Here is a 22,787-nt window from a genome sequence, read left to right on the forward strand (position 1 = left end):
AAAAGCACAAATTACCCAAACAATACATGGGCTCCTGAGCATTTGAATACATAGTACATTTAATAAAAGTACTAAAGAAATACTTCTAAAGGCGGATAACTATAAAGATAACAACAAATATATAATTCTAAAAATCACTTTCAGAACGATAAAAACTTTGACAATCAGAATCCATCCTGCAGTAACGAGCCCGGGCATTTAAAGTGACAGACAAGCATGTTCATTAAACAGAACAATATCACTTCTTTTTTTATAATATTTCAAGAAAATTATACGAGCGCAAACACCCATCTTTTAGAAATCCAAAACATTTTCAACAAAAGAACATATTAAACAAGTGCAATCATTCTTGCCAGTGTAATATTCCCACAAATAGGACAAAAATAGGAAAGAAAGAAACAAAAATACACAATACTGAAGTCGGTCACAACTTTGAAGATATAAGATATAAACTTTAAGATATAAAATGTCAGCATGTTGCAGAACAAAATCGCACCAGTCCACTAATCAGATTCAGCAGCAACACAACTAAAAACTACTAAATGTTTTCATGTTCATATGCACATGACCTGTTTGATATCACTAGCAACATGTGAGCAGACCTTGGTCACCTTCTAAATTACTACAAAAATCATTTATCATGATCCCAGCATTATATGTGTAGTAATGCTAAAAGAATAAATTCAATGGGAGAAGAATTCAGACTGTCCACTGAGATCAATAGCAGCAATTCACACATTTATTATTCTGCCACTCTAGCATGAAATACCAGAGATATGAACTGGAAAATCTTAGATTTGACTTGGGTCAGACTTTGAGGATTTATGACTTTACTTCAGCAAATAGAATACTTAATATATGATACTTTGACATCATTGAGTTACTTGTGATCTGAGCTGATGACTGGAGATGAGTCATCCTATCAAACTGTCACATACTGTGCTGCTCAGATGAGCCGAGTAATCTGTTAAGAAATAGCAAAATGTGAATGGAAAAAACAACAACCATATCAGTATACATCACTGGAAACATAAATTTGATGGTTAAAAAAAAAGAAAAAAGATTTGCAACCTGAAAAACAGGAATGATCCATAACAACTTTGAAAACTCAAAACAAAAAATAGTTTTTACAAAACAAGAAATCCCATAGAAATCAATCATATTGAACATATTCAGAAATATATAGTGTTTACAATGCAGTAGTTAGTTAACTATCTAGTTTATTACAAATCAACAATCACAGCCAAAGGGGGGATTTTATGACTTGTGAATATTATAAAATATAAATATACCTATGGGAATATTTCTGTACAGTTTAAACACCCTAATATTGTATATCATATCATAAAATATGCTTTAGGTTGTGCATTACATGTGCATACATGCATTCATATTTATTTATTAAGTAAGTATGATCTTTATCTATGTCGGAGTAAAAAAACAACAACAATTTGGTTGATTGGACTAATTAATTAATTAACAAACTTGACTTGATCTTGAGACTTTAATATTTTATTCCCTCATTCGAAACTTGACATAATGATTTTTTTTTTATTATGAAATTTCTCCAATTTTCTGGGAAAATGCATCTGAACAGTATTTTTAAATGAGCACCACTGGAAATCTAATCATTCACTTCAGTGTTATCAATGCGTGTCTATTATGGGCTTTATTGTATGTTTGTTGCTGAGATTTCTTATATAGGGGAGAAAGGGGGAAAACCTAACACATTTTGGTTTTGGCTCAATTATTAAAAAAATAATTAAGTTAGATTCATCTTTCTTTTTACACAAGCAACAGACACATCTCTGCTACAAATGAACACTTAAAGTTTTTTTCTAGGACCTACCATTTTCGTACAGTTGCACTGAAAGTGACAGAAATCTAAATGTTACAACTTACCCCATACTTTTGTCTGTTACAATTATGGTTAATTGTAACAGACAGAGGGGTTAGTTGTAACACTTGTGTGAAACACACATCATTCAGTACTATTGTATCTGTATATTTTGATATTGTTTGTGCATCTGTATAGATAGATATCCATACGTCCATCTCTAATCCAATCATCATTCTGTTATGGATCAATATCATGGATAGAGATATAGGAAAGGGCTGCACAGTTTTGCAATAAATAAATAAATAAAATCATCAAATATTGTAATTGCAATTGAATTACATTTGTGTGTGGCAGCTGCATGTAAAATTATTATTATTAATAATAATAACAGTAAAAATAATAAAAACGAGCTTAAAATAAAATTTTAAATGGTTTATTGCATTAAAAACAGGTTAAACAAGTGATCAATGCATAGTAAACTAAAAAAAAAATAATAATTCCAACATTGTTTGTGGAAGTCCAACAAAGTTAAATATATAAATAAATACTCAAACCTGAAACGTTGTGTGGCTCCCGTTTTCATTTGATTATCATTGTACACTTGGCGGCTTAGTTGTAACACTGAGCTACAACTAACCCCGCTGTGTAAAAAATATTTTAAGCCTAGCTAACAGTTGCTAGGAGTTGCTGACATGTTTCAAAACGGTGCTATGTTTTAGCCTACAAGACAGTGATTAATGTCAGATAAAGTTAGATTCGGGGACGTACACACCACACTCAGAAACCAAAAAAAAAAACTATGATGAAAAAATGTAATTGCATAGTGTCAAAACACTCTTTGTCCAGTATCTTCACGAAATCTTATCAAAACTTTCCACAAATTCGCGGGAGAGCGTCTTCTGGCAGCAGGAGAAAAAGAGCGGAAACACACCCCGCTTGATCCTGACTAACTATGTAAAAGGTCCGCGTTACATTTAACCCCGCGTTAGGTTGTGCCCCGTTCTCCCCTACAATTCAGTGGCAGCAACTGTAAATGTACTGTAACATGCGCAAACGGTTGTATATTACTGTTGTATATTTGGACATTGTCTTTGACATTCTGAAGCTTGCTTTGTATGTTCTAGACAGCTTCAGACCTGGTTCAGTCAACGTTCACAGCTCCAGGCCTCCAGCTGTGCTGTTCAGTCCAGCTCCATGCCAACAGTGCCCACTCAAACTCTCAATCGATTGAGCCGGCATGCACTTAAACACATTCCTCTCTCCACATCTCTGAGCTTTCAACAGTAGCTGTGGCTACTTCATAGATTTTCCGAAGCATTTTCTGCAGAGATAATAGAGTTTTAATGAAAGGGGCATAGGACAAGCCCCTAATTTTATATCTACGTACGGCAGCACAGTGTCAGCCAATAGGCTTTATCACAGGCTGCAGCTAGGAAAACTCATTTGGTTGTCGGACTGGGATGTGCCGGCTGATAGTGGAGCTGAATTATGAAGGCTTATGTTTATTTCTCTAGGGATTTCAGTTTGTTCGGCTTGTTTGCTTTTGTCTCCATATGGCGTCTATTTGTCCAGTCTGAGGGTGACCTTGTGTTGGCACATGCAAATTGTGTACTTTCCGGATTTGAAAACTGGGATAGACGTTAACACTTAAAAAGCGCCAGCTCATCAACTGCATTGATTTCTTTGACGTAAATATGGTTAAACGTATGCCACAGCTGACATGGAGGTCATGTGGAGACATGGGATGTATAAGAGACTAAGATTAATGAAAGCTGCAAACTCCAGTGAGTAGCGAGAGATGGGTGTTCCTCCATCTGCGTTCACAAGAAATCTTGCATCATTGTGTTCTCTACATTGACCATCGAAGTTCAATTCCAATGCTAAAGAATGCAAGAGGATGCATGAAAGTAACCGGATGTGTTCTTGATATCACAGACTTAAAGGCCTACTGAAGTGCCTTGGAACGTCAGCTCTGTATGATGCGTGACGTAATTTCCACTGAAACAGGAAGCCACGGCTGGACATATTGAAGGGCTCCTCCCCCTTTTGAAATAGCCAACAGCGTTTAGTTTACCTCACAGACTGAGAGTCGTACTTGACAGCACCATTGAAGCGAATCCGAGCGCTAATGATACGTTAGATTCAATAGTAGAGATATGAATAAATTCTAGCCATTTCATTCTTAATTCTTAACAACCAATGTACAGTTGGAAAACAAAATAATAAGGAGAATTAATTTGTTACATTTATATAGCGCTTTTCTGGGTACTCAAAGCGCTTTACATGGAAGGGGGGATCTCCTCAACCACCACCAATGTGCAGCATCCACCTGGATGATGCGACGGCAGCCATATTGTGCCAGAACGCCCACCACACACCAGCTTACTGGTGGAGAGGAGACAGTGATGAAGACAATCAGTATATGGGGATGATTAGGATGCCATGATGGACAGAGGCCATGGGGCAAATTTGGCCAGGATATGGGGTTAAACCCCTACTCTTTTTCGAAGGACATAAAAATAAAACTCGAGCGTTTGAGCAACCGAACACACATCTCCAACCCACATGCTCCATGACGTGTCAAGCATAGGGGGCGGGACGCTTTAGATTCTAGAGAGCATTTGATTGGACAGAAGATGTGATGAGAAGCTGAAGTCTGCGGTGATGTCATAAAAATCTGCAATCCATTTTAGCGGAAGTGAGAGACTAAGTTTTGAATGCTTATATGCACCTCCTAAATGCGAATTCTGTCATTGTTTTGGAACACAACAGCTTATTCATAACCTTAATGGTAACATATTCCTACTAAACGCACAATTTTAAAAATATATATTTTTTATTTAGAGTGAAATTACAATAGCAATACTTCTTATTATTTTATTTAATAATAATAATAATAACAACAACAACAACAACAATAAAAAAAAAAACAGCAACCATTTTTACCAGAAAAATCTAAATTATTTGATTTTCCCCCAATTCTTGCAGGCCTGCAAATCGTGCAGATAAGTGTTAAAAATGGTAAATGTAACATTAGGGAAATATTTAAATCCAGCTATCATTACATTTGCTCATTAAGCAAATGCTTAAAAAAATGAGCTGCTCAATGCTGAAAAGATGAATGCTTGCACAGGGAATACAGGGAAAGCCTGAGAGGGATGCTATCACAATAATCCCAAATTAATTACCTGTAATAAACATTCCTAATGGTCCTTCTGAGACTGAGACCAACTGAGAGTGAGATCCCAGCTTATAAAGGGTAATTGTGTCCTATTCTCCCTCTGTTACCATTTCTATCAGCTCTGAGTTCCTCATAAAGCAACACTGGGTGACTCTGTTATAATCGATCCCAGAGCAGCAGAACTCCCTACACTCATACACTGCAAACTAATTGCACATTTGTCTGTCGCCGCAGTTGCAAATTCACAAAATCGGCACAAAATGCAATTTCAGAAGTATGAAGAGGGTGAAGATTTAATTTGCACAACTATAAAGCCAACAACTAATGTGATCTCTACAACGAACAGCACACATGCAACAGAGTGACAAAAGTATTCAATGGCCAACCTATCCAACATCCCATATGTGGACAAAAGCTGCCCTTGAGATGAAAGTAATAATACAAAAGACATGAAAATGAAAGAGAGATTCTAATCAAACTCTGTTAAGAAACTCATTATACTAGACCCATTATTTAAATAATGAAAGCTTTCACAACAGAGAACGCGACTCAAGTTAAAAGAAATCACTTTTTGTAAATGTGGAACACAAAAGTAGACATTTTTGATACATTTATTGTTACTTAGATTAGATATGTTACTAAAGCCGGGTTCAGACTTCACAATATCGGCACGATTTTGGCATGATCTCTTTGAAGTAGGGTGTTGTGGTGATTCGTAAATGACAGTGGCCGTCGGGAAGCTTCATGACGTCACGACAGAAAGACTAGCATGATTTTTTTTTCCTCGCCCTCCACGATGGCAACATTTTATGGTCCTACGCTTTCCACAGACGATATATATTTATACAAATAAATTTAGATAGCTCAACATAGTGATTGCTATCAGGATATGAGGAGACTTTCAACCAGAAGGAAGAGGTCGAGGACACTGGAGTGGAGGAGGATGAGGAAGAGTAGATGGGAGTGGAGGAAGAGGAAAAGTAGGAGGTGGAGGAGGAATGTGAAGGGGAAGGGTAATATAGGCTGTGATGCTGACAAGATTCTCTCTTTTGACCAAAGACGGGATGTTGGGGCAGAGTATTTTTTGTTTTGTTTGTTGTTTGGTGTATTATACTGTACAGTACATTAAGGAATAGAAAAATGTGCCAATTTATTCATTGTGTCTTTTGTGTTCATCATGTGAAAAGGTTTGTGAGGGGGGGGGGGGGGGGGGGGGGGCTGAACCACAAGCAACATAACCTAACAGTTTTGGAAATGTTGTTTTGAATTTATTGCCCCAGTGTGTAAGACTATGTTGTAGTGTGTATGTTTGTGAGGGCTGGTTTGTGATGTTTGAGGCCAAAGTTTGTTTTTTCAGCAAGAATGAATGGTTTTGAGTGTAGAGCTTCATTTGGACCTGAAAATATGTTTGGGGAATTTGGTGAGACGTTATGGATTTGTGTTTACTGTTTTGAGAATACGAGGCATAGTTTCAAGAAATGTGTTTAAGCAATCAAAAAAAAAAAACTGTAATATCATAAAACATAATATATTTACATAATTTTGTCGTAAAGCTATTATAGGACTTTAGAAGACTTTGAATATAACACATTTTATGATATTTATTGCATATTCTATTGTGTTTATTCTTTTCTGGTGGTTATTTCAACTTTAGAAGATAATGTCAGCTGCTGGATAAAACAGGGCACAGGTTTTGTTTTACTCATGGTGAACTGTTATCAGACAAAAGTAAGCCAGAGATTTATCACTAAAAGGACACTGAGCTCCAGTGACATTGATCTGCTGTGTTGGCAAGACTTCAGCATGCCGCACATCTTCTCATCTCTCATTGAGCCTTCACCACGGCGGGTAAACTGCAGTGGTGTGATTGAGTCGGTACAGAAGATCCCCACGTCTGACATTTTTGTCACTCAAGTTCCTGACAGCCACCATTAAGCAAAATGAGAACATTAGTGTCTTTCCAAGAGCCGGTCCGGATGACAAATGTTAGAGCTAAAAAACTGTCTTCGCATCCTGCAGGTTTTCTGAGTTTATTAAAAGAAATGATTATTACTTCTGAATGTGATTAAGCCACATGGATATTGTGTTCCAGATGGCTCGGCCGGTCTCCATGGATACAGGGTGCTATGTAACCAGGGGTTTGTGGGTGTTTTTGGCTTCCTAGTGGATTGGAAAGGGGAAAAAGAAGCCACGGACTGACGGAAGCAGTTTCACACGCTGCACATGAGATAGACATAAGACGCAGGAGAGCAGAAGGCTGTGTAAATGAGCACATACATGACTAAACACTTCTCAGAGATTCAACAGCATGTTATGATGACGCAAAATAGCTTTCCTTCTAAGCCACAGGGTTTGAGAAACCATGTTACATGAAAGGGTTCAATACATTTGAAGTTCTATCAACAGACTCCATAACATGTTGACTAACAGAGAAAATAATTTCAACTCATCCCTCAGTTTGTAAAAATTAGCATGAGAGTGCAATTCCAAAAAAGCGCAGATGAAAGTGGAAAGTTCAGCGTGTGATCTACTGACGCACATCAAAAGAACACAAATAACATTTCCATAATGACCAACACTATCTACCAAGAGCAGAGCAAATTAGCGTCTGGTTAAGATTTTATTCTTTTGGGCGGTAAATAATACTACTAATATACTACTATACTAATAATACTAGCGCAAATCTTAGCAAATCGAGTGGTAGAGTGGTGCAGGTATGACATCACTTTGTAGGCTGAAACGCGGAAGCGAGTTAGCCTTTTAGCACTTCCGGTTCCATCGTCCTAAATCAATGGGTTTTTTTAATGGGGTTTTGGTTAAATGGCTGAAATAAGGTCTGTGGTGAACAAAAGCTCAAGAAACTTTCACGTTTTTTTCTACAACATAAAATACATACCCCACTCGTGATTTTTTTAAGCTGTTACGTGTTTTGAAAAAGGCAGTTGCTAACAAGGGGCTAAATGGGACTACAGAGGCAGTCGAGGAGATTAAAAGTCATTAAGCCGAACAGGTAAACTCTTTTGAAGCCATGTTATGTTTATAATTATGCTCTTATAAACTATTCTAACTCAAACATTCTGGGAAAATGTTTTTAGATAGAAAAACATTAAAAAGAGCTGTCGGAAGCTTAGTGATAGTGATGTTGAATTTGTGGGACTGTGGTGTAGTTTGTTCAACACGATCTCATGAAAGTGCGTATCTATAGCACTAATTTTATTTATTGTGCAATTTATACGCCAAAAATAGTTTTTGCTTGCAAATGATACGCACTGTAAACCCCTTGGGTAGGATTAGGGTTGTGGAGTGAGTGCGTATTAGCCTACACGCCAAAACTGCATATCATATGCACGCAAGAACTATTTTTGGCATATAAATGGTAGGAGAAATAAAATTCGTGCTATAGATACGCACTTTCATGAGATCGGGCTGGTTTGCTTATAGCCTACCTTTAGCTTTTAACTTTAGGTGACTGCATTTAAGCTTCAAAATTCATAAAAGTTGTGTTCATCTGTGATAATTATTTTGATGGTCAAAATGTGCATCATAAACTTTTGTAGATCACAGAGCTTGTTTTAGCGATAATCCAAAAGCCTTCGGGAAAATGCCGGGTTAAAATTTCAGATTTAGAATTTCAATATTAGAATAATTTCTGAAGGATCATGTGACACACTGAAAATTCTGTAACATTCTGTAACCTTAAACTTATTTCCCATCTGCTGAAAGACTGTAATAAAACCGCTCTTGCCTCTGTGTCCTGACCCTTCTCTAGACGTTACTTGAGGATGAACCTCTCTGTGCTAGAGGTTCTGTGTTAAGGATACAATCTTCCTATTCTGGGTATGAAAATGGTTTTGGATGGCTTGAATCATTTTTATAATGGGGGAAAAAAAATAATGTTACATCTAATAACAACATTTGCACAAAAAAGCAAGAAACCAGCCCACTCTCTGGCAAGGTGTTTTTGATTTTTAAGATGAGGTATTGTTCCCACAAACACACACAGAGAAGCATCTATGATGCCACTTTACTTTTAGTGAACCAGAACTAATTATAGAGTGGCAGAGTTGATTATCTGGCAATATTCTCCACACAGTGTAGGAGTGATAGGCAGCACATCTGGGAGATCTTATCCAGTCCCGTCGGGTTATGAAAAGACTCTCCGCTCCATGTGAAGTCAATCATTGCACATTTCATACTCACACTCCGTACACTCAAAAGTCTCTCTATACCCAACGCTTTACTGGAGTCAAGACTAATATATGCCAAGAGAGACGTAAAACATAGAGAGGTTCCAGGAGCATGTTACTATGTCACAGTCGAAAATACACTTACAAATCTTTGGTCCAAATGTGAAATCATCTATGTGTTAGTGTACTGCTAAACATTGAACGAAAAATCACTTTCAGCAGATTTAAATATATACATTTCTCTTTTGGGGAAAGAGCAATGCTCACTCAGGGGCATATACAAATTTGTGTCCAATCAAATGCTCTTTAGAATGAGAAAGCCCCTCCCCTAACACCACCAGACACAGTGTAGCAATAGTAGTGTTTGATTTTGACACTTTTTTCTCCTAGTAGGTGTGCTTGCTCAACCTAAACAGGCATTTGAATTTTGAAGTTATTTTTCAATGATTAGAAAAAAAGAAAAAAGAAGAAAGCTCATGTTAAGCCTATATCGTTTAGGCTAAATACTAGGTCAGCACGAATTGGGAAAAAAAAAAAACAATTATGATTTTCAGATAAAAATTGTAATTTAAAATGTAATTTAGTTTTATTAATTAAAAAAAGCTACAAGTTTGCTGTGCTTGTTTGTAGAGCTGCACACACACACACACACACACACACACACACACACACACACACACACACACACACACACACACACACACACACACACACACACACACACATATATATATATATATATATATATATATAAGTATGACTGCTAAAAAAAAACAATATTATTATTATAAAATGCACATCACCGTTGTCGTCAGTGAGTCTGGCTAATCATGAAATAATGTCATCTCAATTGTTCTCGCAGTACTTTTGATGGCATACATCGCAATGACATGTTGTTGCCACTGTCTCAAGTCCGACAAAAATTTCAAAAAGACATGCACTGCTTCAAGTCAAATGCTGATTAGTTTCAAAGTCAAACCTAATATCACGTAGCTAGTCATGGTTTATCAGTGTGACGTAAAATAATGGCTACTGGCTATATAACAAATAGCTTCCTGTTTCAATAGTAAATATGTCACCACAGGAAATAACAATGCATTCGGGGGTATTTAAATAGTTTCTAAAACGTCATAAAGTTAGCATTGACTTTGGGATACTTGATCATGCACAAAGGAACAAAGGAAATGGCTGAAAGAACGAAACGAGGGCAAAGCACAGACCGCCAGTGTATTTTATTCAAGGTCGGCTGACCGTCTTCACTTGGAGTTTTATTAATGGTTATGAGACAATAAACCTTGGACTTGGATTTGTAATGTTTCTGAAGAAGCATTTTGTTTATTATTTTTGGAGTTTTATGGAAAACCCTTGGTATGAGTCAAAATGGCATTTATATGAGATTGAGAACCATTTCGCATTTCTGCAAGGGGAGACTGACGAATGTATAGGGATATATGGCTCTTATTTTATGAACACGATATGTAGAGGAATAATCAATCTCCATTGCCCTCAGCAACCCGTGGCAGTGCTCAAGGATATATATCTATATATGTATATATCTGTGTGGACATTCCACAGAGACAACCAGTAAACAAATTACTCCACTTACTGGAACAAAGGGAAAATTTGATTTTAAGTTGACATGACAGTTTTCATAACTGTAGAGATTCAGCCAGTGACATCATGGTCTGCCATCAACAGCAGTAACAAAGAAGGGCTGCACTTACAATTCCTGCCATAAAAGATTATTATTTATTATATGAACTTAGAATGAATGCAGATGTTTTTGGATATACCATGTTTTTTGGACAACATCATGGTATTCTTTGAAGCACATTGGAGTACCATGTATATTTGGCATATGAATATGCTACTAATCCAGAGTATAGCCTATATTGAACAGTGTACAGTATTAAAGAATGACTGATACATCACTGCACACCAAACAATTAACATATCTGAAGCAGTTACTCTGATCTGACCCTATAAAAAAAATATATATATATACACAAGAAATTATAAAATTATATAATTATAAAATAATAAACAATTTTAAAATAAAAAATAAATAGCATAGCGCCAAACACTCACCCAAGAAAAGTGAATTAAAAAAATAGCTAGCGGGGGTTGTAGAAAACAGCTCAAAAATAAAAAAATAAAAAATGTCAATCTGTACACTTGAAAATATAGGCCAAAAAGCTCACATCAATTTATTTGGCATAATATAGGCCAAAAACAGACTATAGTGCAAAAAAAAAAAAGCAACAGCAGAACGTTTTCAAGTTCAACCCTTCATCAGTGTCATGTGTACTCATTTTTAAAAAATTAAATAATATAAAATATACACTATGATTCAAAAGTTTGGGGTAAGATTTTCAAAAATTCAGTAAAAACTGTAATATTGTGAACCATTTAAAAAAAATTAAAGACCTCAAACTTTTGAATGGTATTTATATACAAGCGTTGCTATTTTTTGTGACACAGCATTTTGCACATAGCTAACTTCTCCATCTTGAGACTGAGTCATATTTAAATCAGTTCACATTAGTGAAGTCGTTCAAAAATAATTTATTGATTCATGCGTCCCTATACAAAATTTTATATTATTTTTCATAGCAAAGCATATTAAATGTTTATCATTGTTTTATATAATTAGAGTGCTTTCTAGTTTGATTACCTGTATTAAGTGTCAATGTATCGGTTCAAGTTTTGTGTATCACGCAAATTATTGTTGCCCTCAACAAAATGAGCCATATTCCAGGCTCAAATTTTTCAAATTTTCAATTTTTTTGTTATTAGCTTGTAGTGTACCTAACTACTCTTTACAAAAAGGTAGCTTGAATGTGATTGAACTTTAAATTATGAGTACTGAGTATAAGTTTCAAAGTATCTTCCCCAACAATGCTACATCACCCATCATCTTCAGCATCAGTAGCTGCGTTTACATGGTTCAATCGGAATGAAATCAATCCGATTGATGAATCCGAACACGGGATATGTCACAAGATTCAAATCGGAATATGCCGCTGCACGAATATGCCGCTGTTCGCGCATAACTATTCTCCTTTATTGTTCTTTATTTTTTTTAAACAGCAGACTTAATATTTATCCGTCTCTGGTCATGATTTGGAGACGATGAGCATGAACCGTTTTGCCGTGCTGCTATTGATCACGCAGTAAAACCACACGCCCAAAACCGGTCGTCCATGGATGATAATCTGAAACAAGCACTGGTGGGACGTTGTCCTGCTCCACTTCACAGACGCTGAGTGAAATGAGAATTTTTTAATGAAGGAACACTCATTTATATTCACTTTATTCAACAGGAAGAACAGCTTGTTCCGCGCGTCATACGTCATTACGCTATTTCAACGTCATTGCACATGCGCAGTCCTTTTAGTTTCGGTTTTCAATCCGATCAAGTGTTTACATGTTCTCTCGATCGGCTTACAAAAGGAGTAAACCACCCCTTTCAATCCGATCGAAATTTCAATCGGATCGAGCTCAATCGGATCGATTAAGGTGTTTACATGAAGGTTTTTTAGTCCGATTGAGCCGTCAATCCGATTATAAGTGTCCATGTAAACGCAGCTAATGTGTGTGTTTGTGTGCGTTTGCCTCTTCTTTCTCCTCTGTGACACCCTTAATTAGTCTCTTATTCACCGTTCTCCCATTAACACTTGGATAATTATGTCTATCACTTTGCAATGTAAATAGTTTAAAGAGAGAAAGGCGTCTCTCTCACATTCACACTCTGTCTCAGGCTCTTACACTCACTCACGCAGCCAACTAGAACGCTAGTCACAGCGCTAGCTCAAGGTGTAGATGGGCTCTTTCACCCACACTGTGATGAGCCGCAGACACAGTCTGGTGGTGAGGAGAGATGAAGTCCCTTGAAACTCTCTCACGCTCCACTAAAGCAGGTTTCAGCGGGAAATCAATCCCTATCCCGCTCTCCGGGACTTCGTTGCCATGTTTATCCTCTCTCCACCTGAATGACCAAGAGCTTATCAGTCAGCCTGTGGAGTCCACATTGCGGAGTAGAAATACTCTCTTTTACTACCACTTTTGTAAAAGGACTTATGTAAAATGTGATACTCATTTTATGTTACTCAAAGAATTCTTGCATAGTATGCCTGAAGAGGTCTAGTATAATATATGTCTGCAGTTGTATTTGTTGAAAAGATCACGACTGTTTTGTCAGAGAGCAAATAAATGAACTCAACATTTGTTTACATAAGCAGATGTTAAATGATAAGCAGTATTGAGATAAGCAGTACTAGACAAATTGAAAGATGTGTTGCTTTAAAGGCACACTATGTAATTTTTCACCCACTAGAAGTAATTTATTCAAAACAAAGGCATAGCTTGATGATGCCTTGATTTCGCGAAATCATGAGAGTGTATGATTTCCCCTCTACAGCCGGTGGAGAATACGTCGGTACTGGGGCAGAAATCATATTCATGGATGACCGGTAATGTATTAAGATTTATTAACGTTTCAAAAGCCGTTGGAGCGGAACGAGGCTGCTGGGGCGATTGCTAATGATAGACAAGCATGACAGCTCGAGAGTAGTGGATCTTTTATTATGCCGCTTCTGTTTCTTCCGGTCATGCGTATGTGGGGTAACGTAGCGCTGTTTTATCATATTAGAAACATTTGAGGGTGTTGAAAATTGTTATAATGTTACTCTGCGTTCGCTCTGCGGCTACTATATAAGACACTTGTTGCACACTGCAGTGAGCTAGATCGAAATTAGGCATGGTAAATATGGTACTTGCAGTAAATCAATAATTTTTTTAAACAAAATATTTAAATGTTAATTGTGTAACAATTAGTTTTCTGTTCCAAAACAGTTGCTCACCTGTCTAATAAAACACATAATATATTAAAGCGTCTTTGGTGTTTCAATGGTTTCTACAAAATAAATCAGGAAATCGAGTGTAAAGCAGGTATGAGGTCATTGATAGGCAATGCACAGACACAGTCCATGTCCTGGTTACAGTTGCTTATTTCTCTGTATTTAAACATTCGGGATAATGTACACAAATCGACAAAATATGTAACATTATTCAAGTGTTTTTTGGATATTTTGATCCAAAAATCTTACATAGTGTGCCTTAAGTAAAGGACAAAAATAATATAGGCCTATATTAAGGTGTTCTGTCAGGACCACTATCGTCAAATATGATTGACAATTGGCATACAGTTTAGATTGGCGGTAAGGTTCTGGGCAAGAACTCCCCAGAGAGCAGCAATAATACCCCAAAACAAAAAGCAATAACCCCCCCTTTTTTTGCAGTTACCTGAGTGAGCCAAGGCAACAAGAATGTTGCCAATACCTGAAAAGCTTGAGCAATAGCATGTTACCAACAATACCATAAAGCCTTAAGCAACAAGTATGTTGCCCTTACCTGGATAACCAAAACGAGTATGTTGCCAATATAGGCAGCGGGCCAAGTCCGTCTATCTCGTTTAGTTTTCAATTTGATAGATCTCCTCCAGGGAACTGGTTAATTTTTTATAACTGGCTAAATAAATTGTTGTTGAGCACATTACTGCTTGTTTCCAACGTCAATTGTTGCACATTAAAAATATAACGTAATATAATTTCGCTAGCTAACCACAAAATGTTAGCCGGAGTAAGAACCAATCAAAGCTTGTGTTGTTACCTTGTCAACTTGAGTTGACCAATCACGTCATTACTTGAACCGGTGCCCGAAGCCCCGGATGTGAACTGACCGCCGCTCTGAACTCGCTCTCGCTTCCGCTCTGCTGCCAGACAGGAAATAATAAACTTTTTTTTCCCCGTCTCCGAAAGGACGTAACTTCTCCGTTGTTTTGCCTACAGTGTATGGCTGCACCACACATCGTGGAAACGGTAGGTAACTGATTAGCACTAGCATTATCCGAAACATTGTAAAAAGTCTGAATGCATGGGTCTTGGCACATGTTCGCCGTCAAAATAGCTAACTTAATTTACCGCTATCAGTATTTGTACAACTAATGTAAGCAAAGTACTGGATGCTACACGTGGGTAATGTTAAGCTATTTGTTGTTTTAAATGTAGCATTCGGCAAGTTGGCTAGCTTTAGCACCTGAAGTATGTTAACTTAGTATGGTAGGATTAGCTTTTTTTTCTGTGGATACCGCAAGCTAATTATTTATTTAACTTTGTGTTTGGCTTTATTGTTGTAAAGAGTTTAGCAAGGGCATATTAGCATTTGTCTTAAAATGTTGATTATGACGCTGAAGTTTTTTTTTTTTGTCGTCCAGAAGAAGATATAATTAAGATTTAAAGTTTTTTTCCATTGTTCATCCCCTTCCGTGTAGACTTGCTGTATGAAGTGAAGCTTATGTACTGTGACAGTGTTTCCCAAACATCTCCAGGAGTAAGTTACACCTTGTCCTGCCTTTTTTAGACATCTACCTGCTCCAACACACCTGGAACTGTTTGGAGCCCCTCCTCCTTCTCCTCACACTTTGAAAACCCCTGAGTTAATTATCAATGGCTAACTAGGGCTATTTAGTGAATTAACAAGACCAGACAAAAATGAACTTGAACCAGATTAACTTTATTAGTGTCATGTTATTTAAAGATGCACTTAGGCCATGGCTGCACGCTCACAACAATGTTGTGTGTTGCGTCTTTAGACAGCATTGGAGCAGTTCCTACATAGACACATGTCTGTGCATGGTAGCTGGTGCTTTCTACATGTGCAGTTTCCCCCCACACATTGTAATGCTTTGCACTGGCAATGCACAAACTCCAAGACACTTTTTGGTGCTGGTGGAAGTGTCATCCAATGAACTGCATAGAATTCCCCCTCGATCCTCCATCCATGCTGCATTGGGGGAGGTATGTCTGGCAGGCTTTGCAAACTTCTCCTGTAGAACAGAGGAATAGAAAGTATTTTGGTATTCCAGTATAAGGTCAGGCAGACATGTACTGTATTTTTGATACATGTATGTAAAATATGTATTTGAAATACAAAATAGTATTTTTGAAATTTGAATTTGACGGGCCTCATAAAAATGGCTATGTAATGTTTGTTATTTTTTGTCCCTCTCTTTGATTGGACAACAGAAAATTTGGTGTATTTTTTGACATGGCTACAGTCATCTAGTTTGCTAAAATAATCCCCATTATGATACAGTGCTTCTCAAAGCAGATTTGTAACGTCTTTTTAAGCAGTAAAGAGCTGTCAATTATGATCAAATGTTGCTTTGGAAACACATTTTAGTATTTTTAAAATATAAAATACTGGTTATTTTGATACATGTCATGGTTGCTGTAATTTGTATTTTTATTTATATACCTTTACAGCTTGAGTATTTTGTATCTTATTTCAAAATACATTTTGATGTATTTTTGCCCATCCCTGAGTAACATTGGAATTCTTGGTATCGCTTGTTCTTACAGTACTAATTAGTTATTTTTTCTGTTCCTAGGTTCTGTACCTGTGTATAGCAGCCTGGTAGTTTGCTCGCTGAATGTGAAGGTGAAGGGAGTCCTTATTTGGAGGAAGACTTCTCTCCAAACATTTCCCTGATTTGAACATTTGCCACCTTGCCTTGTTGACATCCGTTATACCCTTCTGATCATAGAGCTTGCATGTGAATGCTTCTACTGCCTCGTAGAGCTCTGGTGGTACAGTGAAAGCTGTGCCCATTTTTCTGAATGTATCACAGTGTTCACGATTAGACAGGAGTGTCTTGACTGTCTTCACCTTTCCTATTCCATACAGGGAACTCACTGTATCACAGCCAGAGAAGCAATGCAGACCAATCAGCGCATCACACACTTCTTCTCCTAGTTGGTCATGGATCCTTTTAACTTCAACTGTGCGAGTGTTGACTCCTTTTCCAGTGTGAAAGTACAGATGAGCCCCAACCTCTTTGTAAAAAGCAAGGGCCAGAACAAACACATCAGTGTCAGGACTTCTGATGACTATATGTCTGCTGTAATTAGCAGCATGTGCACAGTGTAGCAGAAGTCGGGTGTCTGCCTCTTCCTGTACTGTGAACAGATCTGGCATTGGTAAGACTTGCAGATCAGCTGTATTTTGTCTTTTTCTTAGAGCATGGCACTCTCCTCCATGTCCAACGATTAAAGTGAGGTCATCCATCAGATAATTTCCGGATTTGCACCATCTCTCAAAGAAAAACTGTAGGAGATTTTCTTTGTTTTCACCACATGCCAAGAACTTTACCCATTGCTTTGGTGTCCTTTGTTCTTCAGAATATATTTTGGTGAGTTGAGAGCCCTTCACAGCACGTCGATCTCGTTCTGCATTCTTGATGCTCATGGTTTTGTAGGTGTCCGGTACAAAATGCACTACCTTGGACTTGCTTGCTTTAGCCACACTGACAATCAACCTCAGAGCACTGTCTGCAAACATCCCAAATGTTGCTTGAGGTTTCATGACTTGCACAAGTGCCATAGCATCCCACACCCAAGTTGAACCCTCTGGAATGTTGTCCACTGTCGCCGGTGGGTTGACCTCTGCTTCCAGAGAGTGCATCAGCTTTGCTTTGTCGGTTTTCATGAGGGAACCGTCATAATAAGCCAGTGATGCGGGTAAGGGCCCTAAACTATATACAAGCATCTCACTCATGTCAATCGTTCTAGAGGTTCCAATTACAATTAGTCTGGCGAACAGATCACAGTCTGCTTTTAGGGCTATCTCTCTGCCTCTTGCTTTTGTTACATTTGTAGTTGCAGTGTCTTTGAAGGTCTTGAGCCTCATTTTTTTCATTGGTTCATAGATTCCTGCCTCATCAGTTTGTAGCCTCTTTTCACAAAAATCTAAGAAGGCTTTCTCACCTCTCTCTTTTGCTTCATGCAGATCTGTGAAAATGCGCTCTGATGCTACATGACCTGATGTGATGTGGTAAAGGACCTCTCTGTCTATGGAAGGATCAAATGGATTAATCATGTTCTGAATGGTGGACATGATATTCTTTACATCCTTCTTGTCACATTCTCTTCGCGCATCATCTAGTTCCGCTCGTTGCCTTGTTGTGGTGTTGTGTCCAGCCATGTCTCTGCACCCCATAGTGATGGCTGCGCGCTCATGTTGTGTGAGTGTCCATCTATGAACTGCGCTTTTGTTGAGTGAAAACCCAGTTAGTCCACCTTTTGTTTTGGAGTCACGGTTTGCTGTCTGCTCAATCACTTGGTCACATGCAGTATAAGCGAAGCCATAGGTCTGCTGTCTCTGGGCAACAAAATCTCCTGATTGGAGCTGGTGGTTTATGCTAGGATGAGTGTCCCCTAAACTGATCATCTCCATCCAGTATGTTGATAGGTATCGGGCATAGTTGATCCTGTCATAAGAGAAGAACCATGGCAAAATGGAACGGACACTTGACAGATGGAGACTCCAATTTGCCTCTCGCGTTCCTCTGATGAAGAGGAGAAGGTCCTCAACCATCGATATGTATGTGCTCCAAAAGTGGAATGTCTTGTTGGTGGTGTTGTCTTTGATAAAATTTTCATACCCTCTCATAACTGTCAAGAAGTTCCCAGACATTACCAAAACATCAAAGTCTTCACCAGGGAAGGCTGTCTGCAGATCAGCAGCTATCTTCATAGCAGCTTCACGGTCATCTTCTGAAAGGATGTCAAGGTATGCCTGCCAGCGGAGTCTTTGAAGTGCCTCACACATTAACTTGTGGGTACGCATGCTTCTGTTGTACTGATGTCCAGTTATGACTCCTTCTATAGATCCTGCTGCAACAACTTCAGCTTCAATGATGACATCTTGAAATCCTGCGTCCCCAAAGCGCTTCCCAATACAGGACAGGTATGCCATGGCTGTATGAAATTCCCCCATTCTCAGGACTAGTCGTTCCATAAATGTGGTGTTCATCCAACGAATTTCTTGTGCTTTTGCATATATGGCCTGATCCATTACCAACACAATTTCATTCAGCTCCAGTTTGTCTGCTATTTCTATTGAACGAGTGAGGATGGTGTGTACTGTGTCTAGGTCTGTTGGACTGGCGTCAATGACGGGCAGGTAACCAATGTTAGACTGCTGTGGAACCGTACCTCTCTGTAGCTGTGTATTGTGACCAGTCCATCCAGGTAAAATAATGCCATGGACTTCTTGAGTCTTCATGAAAAAGTAGGCACCATCCAGTCTTCGTGCAGTGTCCTGTGTATACATGTATTTCTCCTGTCCCAGTTCAACTTCTGATCCAAAAGGTTTTGGACCGGTCCTCTTTCCTCTAATGTAGGTGTCAATATGGGCGTGAGGTGGTTGAAGAGACCTTTTCCTTGTTCTCTGCAGAGATACTGTCTCATAAGTAGACACACCACAGGTAATTGGCCTCTGAATTACAATACCATTTGTGTTATGTGTTGTTCCCTTTCCAGATAGTGTTTCTTCACCAAAGTCGTTGTTGTCCCATACAAGAGTTGCTTGAACTTGAACTGTAATGTTTGGTGGGATGTATGTATCACCTCTTTGCAATTGCAGCTCTGCTAGAGCGGTGTCATGTTCCAGTACTTGTGAGTTGGAGGAACAGTGCCCTAGACCATTCAGTATTCCTATCAGCTGAGCTGATCCTGTCGTATGTCGTACAGCCATGGCTAAGGAGGAATGCTTTGGCATGAGCCAGCGTCCTCTCATTGTAAGATTCATGATATCCTGACACAATGACACAATCTTCAGATTGTTCTCCACACTAACATTGGCACACAAACCATCAGTTCTAAATTCTGTAGTCATACCTGTTGTCCAAGACAGGACATTGTATAATTCATTTGGTACCAGATTTGAGGCAGTGTCCATCTGAAGGTCTTGCGCTGTGGGTGGCCATGGCAGTTTAGGAGTAGTTTTGCACTTGGTCTCTATAATCTCCCTGAGTGACATGGCTGCATGATACAGAAGTCTTGAGTCTTTTGTTCCTTGCCCTGCTCCAATATGACTTGGTTCTGTGTCCTCTTCTGTGTCATCTTCACTATGGTCTGATGATGATGGCTGTGTAGCTTCATCATGGATTACTTCATCAGCAGTTAAATCATCAACATACACTAAATAATTTCTTGAGGATTTCAGAAATCTCAAAAATGGATGAGACTTTTGAAGTCTGGCTTTTAAGGAAAAAGCTTTGTAAGATGAAATGTCAACACCTTCTTTTTCCTTAACTATTTTCTTAAAAAGGCCATTTAGCCAGGACAGCCTTAACACCTCACGGTTTCTCAGCAACCTCTCTTCCACCACTGACTTGCAGAAATGGGTGTAACCTGCCTGATATGGATTGCTTTCTGGATTTCCCTCTCGAGGAATTTTGGGCAGATGTCTTGTATAACGTCTGTAGCAGCTCAAATGATACATAGCCTCTGAAGCTACAAGATCCCTCCCACGTATGTGCATTAGTAGACTTTCATCCCTCCGTTCCTCTGCAGCAAGAAGTAGCTTACCTGCAGTTAGTGTTTCACACTGAGCAAGTTTTTCTTTTGACCTTTTTCTGCTGTGACTGTCAGTTATGTATTGGTTCTTTCTGCATATGAGGCATCCAACAGGCAGGAGATGGGAAGCTCTTTTTGGGAGGCTTGGGCCATCTGATGCAGAACGCAAAACCCGAACCTTGGATGGAGTGTCATCATCGACTTCCTCTGGCAGCAGTTGGGCTTCATCTACATGGTTATGGGACACCAGGTAGAGGACATAACAAAGGGGAAAAATAATGTGTTTATCAAAGGTGGTTACTTTTAATCTAGTAATCTCACTGTTTAGAATACCATGTAATGACTTTGTTTCAAATAAAACATTCATTAAAAAAAATGACTTTTGTGTTCAGTTCTTTGTCAACCTTACACTATTCACTGTAATCTTATATTGAATCTATGCTTTTTGTCCTTGTTAAATGACCATCTTTTAAATAAAAATTTTAAGATACAAAGTGTTCAAAAATGTACATTAATTAAAAATCACATTTTTACACTAAGTACAATACACACATGCATAGCCTGCATGACGCACCAATACACAATTATTTTAATAGAGAATTGATGGATTTGATACATACCTTCAGTATCTTTGGCTGCCTTTTCTCTCCTCCTACATGCTCTTGCAATGTGATCTTTATTGGTGAAGAGCATGTAGCATTCCCTATGGAAGCCCACATTAACTGGCACATCTTGATCTCTCCAGGTTTCTGTTAGGTTAAATGTTGCTATGGCTTTTTCAGCTACGAAACTCTCAGCAGTGTTGAGGTTAACCCATTTCTGGGCACACTGAACAAATGATGCCCAACTTGTTTCAGAAAACGAAGTTATTGGGCTTTTTGCCTTAGAAGCAACATGTATACAACACTTCATATTGTCCTATTTGTGGTGTTGTTTTGCGGTCTATGTAAATTAATTAAGTGACAGTCTTCTCACGGTAAGTGCACAATGTATAATATCGCTCGTTGTAGACAAAAAGAATAAAAAAGCCTATTTAAATACCAGGATTTAGTTATAAAGAGCAATGTTACGGTATCAACAATGCTGGTTGTCAGGGAGACGTGACAGGTTGTCAAGGAGACGGGTGATTTGTTTACGTTTTCTGACGCTACTATTTAGTAGTTCTACAAATTTGCCCGTTTAAAAATTTAAGGGTTTAAATCGATATCTTCATCAAATGTGCACAAATCAACTTTGGAAACAATGCTTACACTACTTATAAGAATTTTTACATGCCATTTGTAAACAAATTACTTAGTTCCCTGGCAGGGATCAGTGAAATTCAGAATTTCGGGGTCCGGCCCACGGCCTAATACCCGCATGAGCCATAGCAACAAGCATGTTGTCAATACCCGAAATGCTTAAGCAGTAAACAGGCATATTGCCATGAATGACATGCTTTCTGAAATGAAGAAGTGAAAATTGAGATATCAAAATGAATCAGATGCTTGCTTGTGGTTGTATATCTACAGTCCAGTTCCACTTTCTTTTGAGTGACGACTGTGAGCTAGAGATGAGAGATGGAGATTTCCTTTTCAATTATCCTTTTCATTGGAAATACGTCACAATATAATTACAAAAGTAATGTTTGTGGAAACTTCCGGTTCACACAGAATTAAGCAACACGTCATTAAAGGGATAGTTCACTTTGAAATTAATTTTTGATATGTTTTAGCTTACCTCAAGGGCATCCAAGATGTAGGTGTCTTTGTTTCCACAGTATTTTCAATTTTGATATTTTTAGGTCAAACCGTTCTTGTCTGTCAGTCATATAATGCAGGTATATGGGGTCCACCTCAAAGAGCATGCACAGAGAAGTCCAAATTAAACATGATTTAATGACTCGTAAATCTAAGTACACATTGATGGCCTAAGACACGAAATGAGCGGTTTGTGTGAGAAAACGAATAGTATTTATATCGTTTTTACCTCTTGTAATCACAGTCACGTCCAAGTACTCTGAGGGCGTGGGCGCTTCTGTCTGCGCAAGCGCCGGAAAGCGCCGGAAAACCCCGGAAGTGATCTCTCGCGCGTGTACGTCACTCATTGTTTACACAGAACAGAGATTCAAATAAATATGGTTGTGAAAAAAATTCAACGTTGTCTGTTGATATACCGAA

At 38.3% G+C, this 22,787-nt stretch overlaps 1 protein-coding gene across 1 annotated transcript; it reads right to left on the reverse strand.

The window, feature by feature from the left end:
• Window positions 1-15,760: 15,760 nt before the first annotated feature.
• Window positions 15,761-21,973, reverse strand: LOC143702470 (uncharacterized). Its single transcript, XM_077196381.1, has 3 exons — window positions 21,249-21,973; window positions 16,668-20,850; window positions 15,761-16,094 (listed from the first exon to the last, which is right to left on the reverse strand). Exons 1-3 carry the CDS (start codon window positions 21,538-21,540, stop codon window positions 15,857-15,859), a joined length of 4,713 nt encoding a protein of 1,570 aa, XP_077052496.1. The 5' UTR covers window positions 21,541-21,973; the 3' UTR covers window positions 15,761-15,856.
• Between the last annotated feature and the right edge of the window lie 814 nt (window positions 21,974-22,787).

The sequence above is a fragment of the Siphateles boraxobius genome, unplaced genomic scaffold, assembly GCF_051911475.1.
Source record: "Siphateles boraxobius isolate OS27281-9 unplaced genomic scaffold, OSU_SipBor_1 35, whole genome shotgun sequence".
NCBI classification, from domain to species: Eukaryota; Metazoa; Chordata; class Actinopteri; order Cypriniformes; family Leuciscidae; genus Siphateles; species Siphateles boraxobius.